At 68.5% G+C, this 15439-nt stretch overlaps 3 protein-coding genes across 3 annotated transcripts; all 3 read right to left on the bottom strand.

Moving 5' to 3' along the window:
- Positions 1 to 565: 565 nt before the first annotated feature.
- CHLNCDRAFT_57520 (hypothetical protein) lies at positions 566 to 5729 on the bottom strand (the record flags this gene model as incomplete). The annotated part of the gene is made up of 11 exons (XM_005848661.1): positions 566 to 1031; positions 1217 to 1371; positions 1615 to 1914; positions 2093 to 2210; positions 2379 to 2628; positions 2807 to 2941; positions 3156 to 3262; positions 3494 to 3560; positions 4350 to 4869; positions 5017 to 5065; positions 5200 to 5729. 11 exons carry the CDS (start codon positions 5727 to 5729, stop codon positions 890 to 892), a joined length of 2373 nt encoding a protein of 790 aa, XP_005848723.1. The 3' UTR covers positions 566 to 889.
- A 577-nt stretch (positions 5730 to 6306) lies between these two features.
- On the bottom strand, positions 6307 to 7041 carry CHLNCDRAFT_13313 (hypothetical protein; the record flags this gene model as incomplete). The annotated part of the gene is made up of 4 exons (XM_005848660.1): positions 6307 to 6377; positions 6554 to 6628; positions 6738 to 6828; positions 6976 to 7041. Coding segments are annotated over 4 exons (303 nt in total), but the record flags the coding sequence as incomplete, so codon positions are not given.
- A 5057-nt stretch (positions 7042 to 12098) lies between these two features.
- Positions 12099 to 14572, bottom strand: CHLNCDRAFT_8821 (hypothetical protein; the record flags this gene model as incomplete). Its single annotated transcript, XM_005848659.1, has 9 exons — positions 12099 to 12239; positions 12399 to 12537; positions 12736 to 12893; positions 13084 to 13191; positions 13381 to 13530; positions 13698 to 13825; positions 13969 to 13992; positions 14132 to 14276; positions 14432 to 14572. Coding segments are annotated over 9 exons (1134 nt in total), but the record flags the coding sequence as incomplete, so codon positions are not given.
- Positions 14573 to 15439: the final 867 nt, after the last annotated feature.

Raw genomic sequence — 15439 nt, 5'->3', positions numbered from 1 at the left:
GCGCAGGCAGCTGCCTGGGCGCAGGTTGGTTGGCAGCTGGGTGCTCGCTTGGGAACTTATACTGCAACCTGTAAATCCGCTCTGGGCCTCCGCCTCTGCGGCTCTGAGCGGCACAGTTTGAGTGGTGGCTCCTACCCTTGCCCTGCCTGGTGTGTGCGCCTGCAGGCCACCGCCGCCGCCGTGACGCGGGGCGCCGGCGACGCGGCGGCCGCCGCCATCTACGCCGCGCTCGCCAGCGGTGGCCCCTTTGCGGGAGAGTACGCTGCCGCCCTGTCATCCACCACGCCCTCGATGGAGCTCTGCTCCGCCTTCAGTGCGGCGCAGGTGAGGGCTGGGTGCTCCTCAACACCCTGTCGGCGTCGGCGTGGGGAGGAGGTGGAATGCCTTCACACCCGCTAGAAGCAACAGGCAAACGCAGGGAATGTTCCCAGGCCTGCCCCGCCCGCCTGCTGAGCTGAGCGCGTGCTCCCTGAACGACCGCTGCAGGAGTCGGCGGTGGCCTCGGGGCACGGCGTGGCCTTTGCAACAGCCGCCGGGAACTTATTCTCGTCCTGCTGACAGTGAAACAGTGATTTAATGTGACACTTCGTGGTTTCTTGCAAGGCTGCCAATGGATGAGGGTGCGCAGTGAGGCACGGGTAGCAAGGGGCGGTGGGGGGCTCATCAGTGGGGCAGAACCATAGCGCGCTGCGCAGGAGGAAAATCAAGGGATTGCAGGGAGCGACATGAAATGTGCATGCAGAACGCGTCGTGCGTCGAGCGCTCCAGGCGGTGGTGGGAGCCGGCCTTGGCGCCACCGCCTTGGCGCCGCAGCAGCTCTTGCGATCATGCAAGACAACTGTGCGCATGCTCCGCCCGCCTCCGAGCCTGGATCCTAGATCTAGATCTTCTAGAAGGCGTGCGCGCTGTCCAGCAGGTGAGCCACCTCGGCCTTGCCGCCCGGCGTCAGCCGGTGGCAGCCCAGCACGTTGAGGCTCAGCAGGCTGGTCATGCGGCCCAGGCTGCGCAGCGAGTCGTCCGTGATCTTCCAGCTGCGGGTGGCGGCGCGGGGGGAGGAAGGAAAGGTAAGTGAAGGCGGGTGGGGGGCAGGATGAGAGAGGGGGCGGCGTGGCTTAAGGTGGGAAGGGAGGTGCTGCTGGATGCGGGCGTGGCGACACAGACCATAGAGGCGAGCCTGTGCTGCTACACACACACACACACACACACACACACACACCTGTACATGAGGTCGAGGCGGGAGAGGGCGGAGAGGCGGGTGAGGGCGGCGATGCCCGCGTCGCCAAACTGCCACGCAAACTGCAGCTCCAGGTCCTGCAGGCTGCGCAGCGCGCCCAGCTGTGCCACCCCCGCGTCGGTGACCTCGCTCATGCCCTGCGGCAGTTGGGCAGGTGGGGTGGAGGGGGGAGGGTGGGGAGGGGTGGGGAGATCGTTACGAGCGGGTGAAGTGGCTCAGGCAAAGCCTGGTCTGGTCAGGCCAGGTCAGGTGGGCACGAGGGGAGGGAGCGGTACATAGAAAGCCTGGCTCTGCATGCGCTCGGCACCGCGGGGGCGACCCCTGCGCGCGCCCGCCCACAACACTCCCCGCTCCCGCTGTGCAGCCGGCCGCGGCCCCACCTGCAGGCACAGCGCGGTGAGGCGCTGCAGGGCGGGCGCCATGGCGGCCAGCCCGCCGTCGCCCACGCGCTTGCACTGCTTCAGGTTGAGGCTGCGCAGCGCGGTGAGGCCCGCCAGCGCGGCCAGCCCCGCATCGTCCACCCCGGGGCTGTTCTGCAGCTGCAGGCTGGCCAGCAGGGGCATGCGCCAGGCGGCGGCGCCGGCCCCGGTGATGGAGGGGCACTCGCTGAGGTTGAGCGATACCAGGCCGGTGAGGGGCCCCATCTTCTGCAGGCCCGCGTCGGTCAGCGTGGAGCAGCCCTGGAGCGAGGAGGGAGGCCGGGACAGGCAGGCAGGCAGGGTGAGGGTGAGGGCGCGGGGGGAGGGGGCAGGAGGGTCGCCGTCTGGGCTGCCCGAGAGCTTCGCCCCTCCGCCACTCCCACTACATTCCCCGTGCACAGCACAGCACAGCACAGCACAGCGCAGCGCAGCACCCCACCTGCAGGTTGAGGCTGGTGAGGCGGTGCAGGCTGGGGGCCAGCGCCTCCAGCCCCGCATCCAGCAGTACCACGCCGCGGCAGCCCTCTAGCGACAGCTGGCGCAGCGCGCTCAGCGTGCTGCAGCAGGCACACCGCAAGCACGCGCAGACGCCCAGGTGAGTTGCAGGGGCAGGCGCATTGCACAGGCGCCCGCAGCATCTGCTGCCAGGAATGTCCTGATCCGAGGGATGGAGCTGCCGGCGACACGCCAACAGCAGAGGAAGAGGCTCCACCCCTCGGGCTCACCCCAGCGCCCGCAGCGACTGCCCGTGGATGGCGGTGCAGCCGCCCAGGTTGAGCGCTGTGAGGGAGGACAGCGTGGACAGCGGGCGCAGCGCGGCGGCGCCCCGCAGCCCGCTGCAGTGCTGCAGCCGCAGGCAGGCCAGCAGGCGCAGCGACGACAGCGGCGCCAGGCCGTCCGCCGTCAGCTCCTTGCAGCCAGACAGGTCCAGCTGGCGCAGGGAGGTGAGGCCGGGGAGGAAGTCCAGGGCGCCGTCTGCAGGCAGGGCCGGTCCACGTCAGCATCAATATAATAAGGTGGTGGAGCGGCCCTGCGGCAAACTCTTCAGCTGCCAGGACACCAAACCAATGCCAGCGCATTCCTCGCCCCTCGGCAGTGAACGAGGATGTGGCTGCCTGCTCCCTGCCCCTGCCCCTGCCCCGCGCACGCGCACCTGCCAGCCGGTCGCAGCCGCGCATGCAGAGGGAGGTGAGGCGGTGCAGCGCGCCCAGCCCCGACAGGCTCTGCCCCGCGCCGTTGGCCAGGTTGCGGCAGCCCTGCAGGTTCAGGTCCTCCAGCCGGGTGAGGCCTGCGGGCAGGTGGGCGGGCAGGCAGGCAGCAAGCCAGTCGGCCAAACAATGCATCTTAATGGCTGAGACTTCTGTCCATGCCACCTGGCAGCCTAAACGGCAGGCCGAGGGAGAGAGGCGAGGAAGGGCTGCCGCTGCATGCCGGCCCACGCCTGGGGAAGCACGACTCTCCCCTCCCCGCCCCTGCTGCCCATCCGCCGGTGCCGCTCGCACCCGACAGGTGCGCCAGGCCTCGGTCCGTGACCTGCCAGCACTCCTGCAGGTTCAGCGCCGCCAGCGAGCGCAGCGTGGGCAGCAGCTCCAGGCCGTCGTCCGCAAGGCTGCACGGCGCGGGTGGGCGGGGGGCAGGGGGTGGCGGGTGATGAGGTTTCCAGGGGGATCGGTGGTCAGTCGATTGGTGAGATCCATGGATGCAGGCAGCATCACGTCCAGGAATCAAGGAGCGCAAGGAGCGTGCTGTGGCGCACAGCCGGCAACCACGCGGCCGCCAGCTGCGTGTACCAAGTCGCACCCACACAAGGAGCAAAGGGAATGCCACGGAGGCGCCGCACCTGTAGCAGCCCTTGAGGTTCAGCTCGCTCAGCTGCTGCAGGCGCGACAGCTGGGTGAAGCCGGTGCCTGCAAGCACGCGCGGCGGCAGGCGCTGTGCTCCCTCAGCCGGACGGATCGCAGATGGCACAACCCACCATGGTCTTTCCAGCCCCGTTAAGGATCCGGCTCGGCCCTCCCATCCATGCTGCGGCTTGTCCCCTTGCTTGGCCGGCCTGCCCGCTTGCCTCTCAGGTGCTCGCAGGCTCGCATGTCGAGGCGGCGCAGGCGGCCCAGGCCCGCCAGGTGCGCCAGGCAGCCGTCCGACAGCTGCTGGCAGCCCCGCAGGCTCAGCTCCTCCAGCAGCGGCAGGCGGCTCAGCACCGCCAGGCCCGCCTCTGCACAGGGTGGCGGTGGAGGTGGTGGTGGTGGCGATGGTGGCGGTGAGCTTGTGCCGGCATCAGGGAGAGTGGCTGGTGCCGGTTTGGGCGGGGTGGCAAGCAGGGGAGACCAGCAGGCACCCAGCGCGCCGTCGGCTGCAGGCCACGCTCTGCCCGCCTCCCGGCAGGGCCCCAGCAACGCGGCGAGATGCAGGCAGGCGTGGGGCGGCGCAGCAGCACAGCGCATGGGCACGCGCCTGTCACCCGCAGGCAGTTCCACAGGTTGAGGCAGGTGAGGCGGTGGAGGGAGGAGAGGCGCGCCACGCCTGCAGCGGGCGCAGCCCGGGGGTTGGGGACTCGCCCCGAGACAGTGTGCGGGCACAACGGGGGCGCGCACTGCACCAAGCAGGCACGCCAGCTCTCACAAACCACAGGCCTTAGGAAGCCTCCCCAGCCTAAGCCCTGAGGCCTGCCTCCCGCCCCACCCCGGGGCCCGCACCTTCGTCCGTGACCCCCGTGCAGCCGGCCATGTCGAGCGCCCTGAGGCCGCGGCAGCGCGCCACCGCCTCCAGCACACCGTCCCCCACCGTCGACACGCGGCTGCACCCGCCCAGCAGCAGCTCGGTGAGGCTGGCCGCCAGGCCGCTGGCCGCCGCCGCAAAGCCGCGCTCGGTGAGCAGCACGCAGCCGGCGAGGTCGAGGGAGGCGAGCGGCGGGCGGCGGCACGGCGGCGGCGCCGCCGCCGCCGGCAGCCGCGCGCCGGGGGAGCGCAGGCGCGGCACGGGCGGCGGCGAGCCGGGGCCGGCGGGGGCCCACAGCTGGGGCAGCTCGCGCCCGCTCACGCCCGCCAGCCTGGCCAGCCCCACGTCTGTAAGCTTCACGCAGTTGCGCAGTACCAGGCGGGACAGGCGGGGCAGGCGCGCCAGCTGCGCCACGCCCTCGTCGGTCACGCCCTCGCAGCCCCTGAGGCTGACGCAGCGCAGCGTGCTCAGCAGCGCCACGTCAGCCAGGTCCCAATCCTGGCAGGCGGAGGCGGCGGGAGGGGTGGGGGAGCGGGGGGTGGGCGGACAGCGGGGGCGCACAGCAGAGAGGGCGGGGAGGGCTGCCAGGCGCTGTTTCGTGGAGGCTGCCGCCACGCGGGGAGGGGCAGGGCAGCCGCGCCCCACCTGCAGCTGGCGGCAGTGCCCCAGCTCCAACACTTGGACGGATGGGAAGCTGCAGGAGGGGTGGAGGGGGCGCCAGGCGGGGTGCCTGAGCCTCGGTGCGCTCACACGCTGCGCCGCCACAGGCAATGAGCCGCCTCGCCCTGCCCCCGCCTGGCCCCCGCCACGCAGCCTGCCTGCCCACACCTTGCGGCCGCCAGGCGGCAGCGCATCTGCCGTGGGCGCAGCAGCTGCACGTTGGTGGAGAGGGCGGCGCGCCAGTCGGCGCACGCCAGCCTGGCCGCCTTGACGTCGCCCGGCGACAGGCCGGCCACCACCCACCGCCACACGTCCGCCGGCAGCTCGGCCCACCGCCCGCAGCCGCCCGGCAGCGGCGGCGGTGGCGGCGGGGCCGCGGTGGCGGCACGGGCCGCGGCGGCCGCCGCACGTGCCGTGGCGGCCGCCTGCGGCGAGCCATCGCTCGTGATCAGCGCTTCCAGCAGTCCCGCGCTGCTGCGGGGCGTCTGCCGCCCGCTGCTACCCGGCGAGGCGCTGCCGCAGGCATAGTCCCCCGGCCACAGCGAGCGGCGAGCGGCGGCACCGCCGTTCTCGCCGCCGGCGCCCGCGGCCAGCGCGGCGGCGGCGGCGGCTTCGCTCGCCAGCGCGGCGTTCGCTTGCGGCGGCGAGTTCAGCTGCGCCGCCTCAAGGCGGGCCAGCAGCTCGTGGCCAAAGTCCATGCTCACTCAGGTGGTGGGGAGGAGGTGCAGGGCACAGCCAGTGCGCTACGTGTCGCCGGCGCCTGCGTCGCTCCCCGCCGGCGCACCAGGCCTGCACCCGGCAGGAGGGGTTGGGGGTGCTGAGCGTCTCGGGGCGACCGTGCCGCCGTGCAGGCGACGGTGCGCTAGCTTCCAGCAGCAATGCGCGGAAGGAGCACAGCTTATGTAGCTGGTCGGCATGGGGCACCCTCCCCGCCTCCCTGCACCTGGCACTCCCTGCAGACTGCTGAAGGATGAGGCAGTTCCGGCCGGCGCTCAGGCACGCAGGGGGCGAGACATGGCAGGGCTTGCAGATCTGCTACCGCAACAGTCGGGTTTCCGTGCCCCGCTGCTCTGAATTCAGGTGACGGAGGACGCAGAGGTGCGCAGCATGCAGCGATAGGAAGCGGGGCGTGCCAACTAGACTCCCGACCGCCTCGTCAGCGGCCCATCTCAAGGCGCCGCCGCCGTGTCGCCGCCTGCTGTGCCACACATTCACTATCACGTGTATTACTTGCTGAAATTGCAGAATTGGGGCATTTCAGGCCTTCTTGCCGGGCACAGACAACAGCTCAACTTCGAAGATGAGGGTAGCACCTCCAGGGATCACGCCGCCCGCGCCGCGGTCGCCTGCAAGGAGGATCGACGGGAACGGAGCCAAAGGTGTGTTGCTTGACCAAGCTGGGCATCTTGGGAGGGGCTGTCGCTGTACCCCAAAAGCCGGGGCGTTGCCTCCTCCCCACACCCCTTCCCTACCAACCCCCCGATCGCTCCTCCAAACCCACGGCCCCCCTGCTGCTGCTCACCGTAGCCGAGGTGAGGCGGGATTACGAGCTTGCGCTTCTCGCCCACGCACATGCCCTTGACGCCCTGGTCCCAGCCTGCAGACACCAGCGACTCGCGTGGGCCGCCAGCGGCGCGGCAGCCGCCTGCCTCCTCTGCTGCTGCTGCTGCTGCCAGCGCCCCCTGCGTACTTTGCCCTGCACGCACCCTTGATGACCATGCCGGCCCCCAGCTTGAACTTGAAGGGCTGGTTGCGGTCGTAGGAGGCATCAAACTTGGTGCCGTCCTCCAGGGTGCCCTGCACACCGCCACACGCCGCCGAGTCGGGAAGCAGGGCGGGCATGGAGGGCGCGTTGTCGGCCCAGCAGGCCTCCACACAGCCTGCACGTGCGCTGGTTTGTTGCCGGCATCAACGCAACTCCCTCCCGCTCCCTCTGTCGCTCACCAGGTAGTGCACCTCCACCTGGTCGCCCTTCTCGGCCGTCACAGCGCAGTTCTCGGCCTTCTTCTGCGGCAGCGGAACAAAGGCGCGCGCGGCGTGAGGGCCGGGCAACGGGCGGCGGCGGCGCAGGCCGCAAACATGCGCGGCATCACGGTCGCATCCGCCGCCATCGCTGCCTAGCAGCTGCCACACGCCCCCAGCAGCGTCGTTCGGCACCCTCTCGTCCACCACCAGCCACCCCACCAAGATGGTGATTTTCATCTTCTCCTCCGCGGCAGCGAACGGGGCCAGCACGCAGCCCAGCGCCAGGCACAGTGCCAGGGGCAGAACGGAACGCCGCATGGTGAGGCGGGAGATGGCTGCCTTCACGATCAGGCGTGCCGGAGGTGCTGTGCAGGCTTGCGCGCAGCAGGATACAGCGGCGCGGGAGGTGGCGTGTTGGGTCTGAGCCAGGCCCCCATCTGCCACCGGGCGCCAGCGGTGCTGCGGCGGGGGCATGCATGGGCAGGTGGGTGCCTTGCGGCGGAAGTTTGCTGCGTCTGGCACATTGGGATGCAGCATGAAAATGATGCCCTTGCCTACACCATTCACACGGGCCAGCTGGAATGCGCCGGGGCCCTTCATTGCGGCAGCCAGCGCGGCCGCCGTGAACCAGCCCGGTGCAATGCTCCCCACTGTTGTACCTGCGCATGGCTTGTTGCAATAGGCTGCGCAGGACCAGTTCGATGGCACCTAAATGAATTAAATGATCTCAGTGAAACAATGCTGGCCGAGCGGTGTTCAAGGCGGGACGAGTACAGCGCCGTGGCTGCCGCGCAAGGCCACCCACACGCTGGTCTAGTTGCGCATCTCCCCCAAAGTCACACAGGTATGTCATTCTTCTTCCTCTTCTTGCTGCTAGCCGTGCTCTGCAGCTCCGCCGTGGCGCCTTCCAGCTGCACGCTGCTGCCGTCGTTGTCCTCCGTGTCGGAGGCATCCTCCTGCTCAGAAAACTCCTCCTCCTCATCCTCATAGCCCTCCTCCTCAAAGTCCTCCTCCTCATGCTGTAAATTCTATTAATAGAATATATCATCCTAATTTATCTGATGGTTTGTTCCATTTGGTTCTTTTTGGTTCTTTTTTTTGAAAAAAAAGAAATAAAAAAAAGAAAAAAAATGGAAAAAATTTGATAAATGGTTCACTTTGTTCCATTTTTTAATAAAAAATGGAAATAAATTAGATTAATTTGGAAATAATTCATAGAATTTGGAATGCTTCTTCTGTGCCGGGGTGGGTGGCGTCTCTGAGCCGCTTGCGCCGCCTGCTGGCGGTCCTGGCCCTTGGTCCCCCTCTTTCCCCTGTCTTTTGCCCCCCGTTTCCCCTCCTCACGACTCTCTGCCGTCACTGGGCTGGCTCCCAGGCGCCCTCCGCTTTCCCTGCCGCCCGCTGTGCCCGGTCGGCTCCTCGCAGCCCCGCGCTCCGCCGCCCTGTCTGTTGGTTGGTTTCATACTTATATTGTCCAGAGCTAGTGGGCACGGCTTGTGTGTCCCCAGCCCTTTAAAGGGCCCGGTTCTCTGTAATCTCAGTCAGTCAGTTTGGAAATGAACCTAAGTGTTTCTATTTGGTTTTTTTAAGGTTCTCTTTGTAATACAAAGAGAACCAGAAAGACAAAAACATGCGTGGAGGGGTGCCCCGGGCCCTGCGGCGCCCGCGGCTCGGCTAGTCCGGCGAACACCCCCTCGGGCCGGTGCCGGCTCTCGGCCCGTTGTATGAGCCCCCGTGTGCCCCGTTGGTGCCCGGCCACCCCCTCTGCGACTTGTTCGCCCCCTACGACGCGTTTTGTGCGCGCCAGCCCCTCCCCCCAATTCCCGCTTCCGTGTGTAGCGGCCCCAAGCCCTGGTGCTTTCCCTTCAGCGAATTGAGACGTGGGGTGGCGTGGCTTGGCGGAGGAGCCTGTTGCCGCCGAGCGATTTGCGTTCGGGCAGGCCGCTGCTGCTGCTGCCGCCGCGTGCCAGGCGGCCCGCCGTCCCCCCCTCTTTTCGCTCACTCCGTGCCTGCCGTTCTGGTCGTCACGCCCCTACTCTCCCCCCCGTAACCCGCAGATGCTTGCGCTTTTGCGCTTGCCCCGTCCTCCCCTTGCCCGGTCTTCCCGCGTGCCGCCTTCACCTTTGCGGCCCCCGCCCGCCCGCCTGGCCGCTCTCCCAGCTACTGTGCCGGGGTGGGTGGGCCCGCTTTCTGGTGGTGGTGGTGTGCGGGTCCTCGACCTGCCCCTCCCCCCCACTGGTATGCTTGCCGCCCTTGGGCTGGCCATCAGGCGCCCCTCGCCTCCCTCCCCGCCCTTTGCGCCCGACCGCTCCCTGAGCCCGCCCTTTGCCGCCCGGGCGGTATTGCATGCTTTCATACAGTCCAGAGCTAGTGGGCACGGCTTGTGTGCCCCCAGCCCATTAATGGGCATTGCCTCTGTAACATCACAGATCACAGATCACAGATGTAGTTTTTTACTTCCTATTTTTCTTCCATTTCCAGCCCTCTTCATCATCTTCCTCCTCAGAGCCCTCCCCCTCCTCTTCCTCCTCCTCCTCAAGGAATGCATCGACGGCGGCAAGGGCGGCTGCTACCCGCGCCAGCGCAGCATTCCTCCTCAGAGAGCTGGCGTGCATCTGGCAGGCGATGATGCTGTTCATGGTCGTGATGTGCATGAAGGCAGCAGCCAACATGACCATCATCATGTTGCGCCGCTGCCCAGAACCGAGACCTGCGTTTGGTGCAGCTGGCACGTCAGGAGGCACGTCAGCAGGCTGCGGCTCCATGATCCTAAATCCCTGACAGCGAGTAGACGCGAAGAGGCTGGCGTATGGTGTGTTTCAGCATGCTGGCACCAGCTGGCAGGGCGCAACTTTTCAAGTTTGAATCGTGGGGCAGTGCAGTGAATTGCATTTTTATGCAAAAAAATGCTTTAGCAACTCCGGTCCTTGCCCATACCCCTGGTCGCTACGACTTTTGCTCTTCCCTCGCCCTACCAGCATGGGCACAGCACACGCCGCTCACGGAGCGGTAACCGAGTTAAAGGCATGTAGCAACGGGGGAAGAATAAAGTGGGGTCAACAGCTGCGACATCGCCTCATGGCGGCAGCAGCATCAACACAGCGGCACGGCAAGCAAGTCAGAGGCGCAAACAACTCAACGGGATGGGAAGGATTCTCTGTACAGGCCACAAGGGCGGTCAAAGGCTGGTGCCAATCAGCTGCCACGCTACGCCAAAGCCCGCTGGGCTCAGTTCCAGCGGCGGCCGGTGCCGATCTGGCTGCTGCGCACGCCGCGCGCGCTGCTGAGCGAGCCGCCGCTGCCGACCTCGCTCGAGCCCGAGGCCGCACGCCGCATGCTGCCGCTTGCAGAGACGGCCAGCAGGCGGCTGCCGCCAGAGGCGGATGCGGACTTTTGCAGCGCGGCGCGGCGGGCCGCCGCCTCGGCAGGCGACTCGCGGGCCGACTGCGGCGCCCGCAGGCTGCTGCTGCTGCTCAGGCTGGGCGACTTGCGAAGGCTGGGCCGCGCCGTCAGGCTGCCGCTGGGGTGCAGCGCGGCAGCTGACGCCGAGGGGGGCGAGGGCACGGGGATGCGGCTGCCAGGGGGCGCCTGCAGCACAGCGGGGGCAGCAGCAGCGGGGCAGCAGCAATGTGGTCAGTCCAGGGGCCCAGCAACCAGCGCTGGGATGCATGGTGCCGGGATGCCTGCAGCGCAAGCCAACAGGCAGGCGCCACAGAAGGCGGCACGGCGGGTCAGATGGGGCAGGCAGGGTGTGCTCCCCAATGCACGGCGTGCCTGTGACAGCCTGCTCCCGGTCAAGGCGCTGCCACGGGGCTGCTGCAGCGCAGGCTGGGCGGCAGAGCGGCCCAGCGGCAGCGCAAGCTTGGGCAGCTGGGCTGCGGCACGCTGGCTGTTTGCGCCGGTAGCAGCGTGCCGCCGAGCGGCGGTGCGGCTGGTGAGGGGGCGGGGCGGGCTGACCACCAGCTCGAAACTCTCCACCTCCACCTCCCCCCCGCCGCCGCCCGCCTCGGCACCCTGCACGCTGCTGTGCTGCGACAGGCGCGAGGGGCTGCTGGCCTCGCTGTCGCTGCCGCGCTCTGTGAGCCAGCTGGTGCCGCCGCGCGGCGTGGTGATGGTGCCGCTGCCGCGCGGCGTCAGCCTGTCACCGCCAGCCGCAGCCCCCGGCCCCGCCGCAGCAGCCGGGCTCACCCTTGCCGACAGCGGAGTGCGGTTCTCTTCTGTCTCGCTGCGCTGCAGGTTGAGCTTTGCTAGGTTGAGCTTGGCCATGGGCGGGCGCAGGCCGGCGCCGGCCCCGGACAGCCGCTTGTCTACGGGTGGGCCGCCGACGCCGGTCTTGACCCCGGAGCCCAGGTTTAGGCGAGACACCTGGGCTGCCCGGGAGCCGACTGCGGCAGCGGCGGCAGGGGGGCATGCAAGCAGATGTGCATGACTGGCGGAGACTCCAAGCAGACTCCAAGCAGACTCCAAGCAGCCAGCATGTGAGCACGCATGCCAGGCAGCCAGCAATGGCTGGCGCCGCCGGTCCCCCAACCCACCAGAGCCGCGTGGCGTGATGCCGCCGCCAGACGCCGCGCTGCGGGGCGTCATGACACGGCCGCCCGCCGCGGCGCCGCCGCGTGGCGTGGCCTTGCCGCCGCCGCTGGCGCCCGCAGCCACCGGCAGCGACAGGCGCGAGCGGGGGGTCTGCCCGCCGCCGCCGCCGGCCTGCGACACGCCCAGCGGCTGCCGGGTAGCTGCCGGGCGGTACGCCCGGATGGTACCCTCATCTTCCGAGGAGGCGCAGGGGCTGCCAGCCGCCCGCGCCAGCTGCAACCGAAGCGATTCAAGCTCCGCCTCGAGAGCCGCGCTGCGCTGCTGCTCCGCCGCAAGCGCGCCCTTGGCGGCTGCAGCGGCGGGGCCGGGGCAAGTCGCGCCAGCCAGTCAGCTCACACACTCGTGCTGTGTGCACGCATGCCGTGGGGCAGGCAGGCATGCAGCCCACCACGGGTCCTGTCCCACGGCAGCACCCCGCAGGGAGCAGGCAGGCACGACCAGCAGCACCACCACCACCAGCAGCACCACCACCCGCAGCCCCCGGCCTCCGAGCCCGCCTCACCCGCCGCCTCCCGCTCGCTGCGCATGGCTCGCTCCTTGGCCTCCCAGGCCGCCCCGCTCTCCGCATTCTTCTTGGCGGCGCCCAGCGTGATCTCAGTCACGTTCTTTCCAAAGTTGAGAGTGGACAGCGTCTCGCTCACAGACGTCATCTGCATGGGCGGCGACGGTGGGGGTGGGGTGTGTTGGGGCCCCGGGGGGGCGGCGCTGCCTCCATGCTCTCCAGCGCCGCTCGTCTTTGCAGTCGCCCCCGCCTTGGCAGCCGCCAGGCCAGGCAAAGTATTACTGTTTGGAGGCAGCTCCCCTCCCACCTCTGGCGCCACGTGCATGAACATCATCGTCTTTGCCTGCCCGCTCAGCGAGTCCTGCAGCAGCTGCGTGAGCTTGGAGTCGCGGAAGGGGACGTGGGCGCTCTTGGAGGCCAGAGCGTGCATCACGGTGCCCAGCGCGCTGCGGGGAGGGGAGGCACAGGGTGCACGGGGTGCGTCAGCCGGTGTGCGTGGTGACACCGGAGGGTTGTGGGGTGGGGAGTGGCAGATGGCGGTCGCTGAGCCAGGAGGAGTGAGGCAGGGGCTGAACAGCGTGCATGCCCTCCACACATCACCACCATCTGTACAGCCGCCAGCCAGCCCCAGGCGCCCCCCCCACCTGAGGCTCTTGTTGATGTGCTGCGCTTCCAGCAGCTGCTGGCCCTCCGCGCCGCTGCGCCCCACCCGCTCGCTGCCGGCCAGGTCGATGAGGTGCAGGCAGCCGTGGGTGCGGGCGTGGGTGATCTTGTTGGTCCCCTCCACCATCACAGTCAGCACCTGCGCAGCGGGCGGGTGGGGGGGTCTAGGGCAGCATGGTGCGGCGCAGGAGCAGCACGGCGGCTTTCTCCCTAATATTCCCGACGCTGGCAGCAGGTCGCAACAGGGCATGGCTGCCGTCTTCCCAAAGATCACAACACACACATACACACAGAGACACACACGCATGCACGCACACCGACATGCGCACCTGGTGCGAGCGCGAGGAGCGGTTGTTCATCTTGGTCTCAGCCACCGCGCGGTTGCGCGCCCCCACCTCCATCACCTCCAGCACCTCCTCAGCGCACGTGACGGGCACCTGCGGGGCAGGGGGCCAGGGCGGGGCAGGCGTTGCAGGACGGCGGGGAGTTTGGATGCCAGAAGCTCAGTAGGCACCTGTTCCACCCACCCACCCCCATTGGCCGCTTCTCCATGTGTCCTGCAGGTCCCCCCTGCCCTGCGCTGCCCTTCCCCACACATGCACCCACAGCGCACGCCTCCCCCCCACCTGCGTGGCCTCTGGCACGTTGGAGCCGCTGCGCTGGGTGTTGACAAGCTGCAGCGTGCGCTGCTGCCGCGCCTCTGCGGGCGACACCAGCAGGTCGCGGATCGACTCGTTGTAGATCTCCAGCAGCTGCACCGAGATGGCGTACTCCACCTGCGGTTCGGATGGCGGTACAGGTGGCAGTACAGGTGGCGGGCCAGATCATGCCGAGCTGCAGCCGGCCGCACTGCTGTGGCACCACCGACAAACTACCACACGCCCACAGAGACACAAATGCTACCAGCCACCACTGGTGTATTCAGAACACAGCACCCACCCACCTCTGCGTGCCGCTCCCTGTTCAGCTCAAACAGGTCGTCCAGGGCGCGGTAGTTGATGCCGCGCCCCTCGTACTGCCCAACGTCGGTGCCGCTCATCGTGTGCGTCTTGCCGCTGCCCGTCTGGCCGTCTGCGGGCGGGGGACGGGGCGGGCATGCACATGCGCAAAGGGAGGTGGGTGGCTGTCCATGCCTCGTGCGCATGGCCAGAGGATTCCACGACTGCTGGCTCTCACACCGAGCCCCAGCAGCACCCCAGGCACAGCCAACTCACATGCAAAGATGCACACGTTGTAGCCTGCAGCAGCAAGCGGTGGGGGGCAGCATGGAGGTGAGCAGAGGGGTGGCAGGGGCAACGCGGCGGTCTCCAGGCCTGGCCAGTTTTCTTCGGGCCACCGCACTCGCGGCAACCCCGGCCCTGCCCCGCCGCCACCCACCGTCCAGCACAGAGCGGATGAGGGGCTGCGTCTCCTGGTAGACATCGTCCTGGCTGCTGTCCTCCCCAAACGCCTTGTCAAACTTGAAGGTGTGCCACTTGTTGTGCTTCTGGCTGAACACGTTGAGCGCGCCCTCCTCGCCCAGCTGCGGGCAAAGGGAAGGAGGCGCCCGAGGGCCACCAGAATCAAGAGGACGGCTGGCAGGCCAGCGATGACCATTCGGCAGGGCGGGCTGCTCCATGCACGTAGGTGCTGCCAGCCTGGCTCGGAAAAGAAACAGGGCTGCTGCCAGCTGCCCACCTCCACCATGGAGGCGGTGGCGTCGCCGGTGGCGCCGCGGGGCCGCACGCGACAGAAGACCCGGATGTTGCCCCGCAGGTCCTGCACCGTGTTGTACAGCTGGCGGTTCTCCTCGGAGATGAGGTGGTACCGCTCGTTCAGGTGGCGGTACTGCTCCACCTGCACGGGAGGCGGGAAAAAGCCGACAATGGTGCGGCAGGCAGGATGTGGCAAAGGCGGGGTCGGCACATGGAAAGGCAAGGCATGGCCACAGGCCAGCGCAAAGGCTGCAACCCGCTCGCCATGCGGTTTCTCGCCAGCCCCAGCACGCCCGCCTCATCTTCACCCAAGCACTGCCCCATCCCAGCAGCTGCAGCAGCATTTCCAGCGGCCATCCCCGTCTTGCCAGCAGCTCACCTCCTGCGACAGCTCCCCCAGCTGTGCCTCGGCCTCAGCCACCTGCGCCGCCGCCGCAGCCTGCACCTCTGCCAGCGCGGCCTCCTTGCGCGCCACCTCTGCCGCCGCAGCAGCCTCCTTCTCCGCAATCTGCCGCTCATACGCCTCCCGCTCGGCGACGCTCAGGTCTGCACAGGCGAGGGGCAGGGCAGGGTAAAGACAGCAACCACACCACCGGACAGCAGACTGCCGTGCTTGCCCCTCAAACCCCATCCCCCAGACAGCTGCACCCACGCTCCAGCTGCCTGGGACGGGCTGGCCGCGTGTGTGCACCCCACCCCACACACCCCGCGCGCGCACCTGTGGTGGGGGCGGGCAGGTACTTGACGGCCGCCGCCTCGTCCTTCCACTGTGCCACCTCCAGGCGCAGGCGCGCGATGTCGCGCCGCATCCGCTCCTGCGCCTCCTGACCCAGCTTGAACTCCTGGTCCTTGGCCAGCAGCCGCTTCTCGTACTCCTGCAGCCAGGTGAGCATGTGTGTGGCAGGGCAAGACACGAAACGGTGCGGGTGTGAGTCGGTGGGGCGCCTGCATCTCCTGGTGGGGCATGCGGGTGTGTGTGTGGTGGTGGGGG

Source organism: Chlorella variabilis, assembly GCF_000147415.1.
Source record: "Chlorella variabilis unplaced genomic scaffold CHLNCscaffold_7, whole genome shotgun sequence".
Taxonomy (NCBI): domain Eukaryota; kingdom Viridiplantae; phylum Chlorophyta; class Trebouxiophyceae; order Chlorellales; family Chlorellaceae; genus Chlorella; species Chlorella variabilis.
The sequence above is the reverse complement of the archived record's forward strand: the minus strand, read 5'-3'. Positions and strand labels throughout refer to the sequence as shown.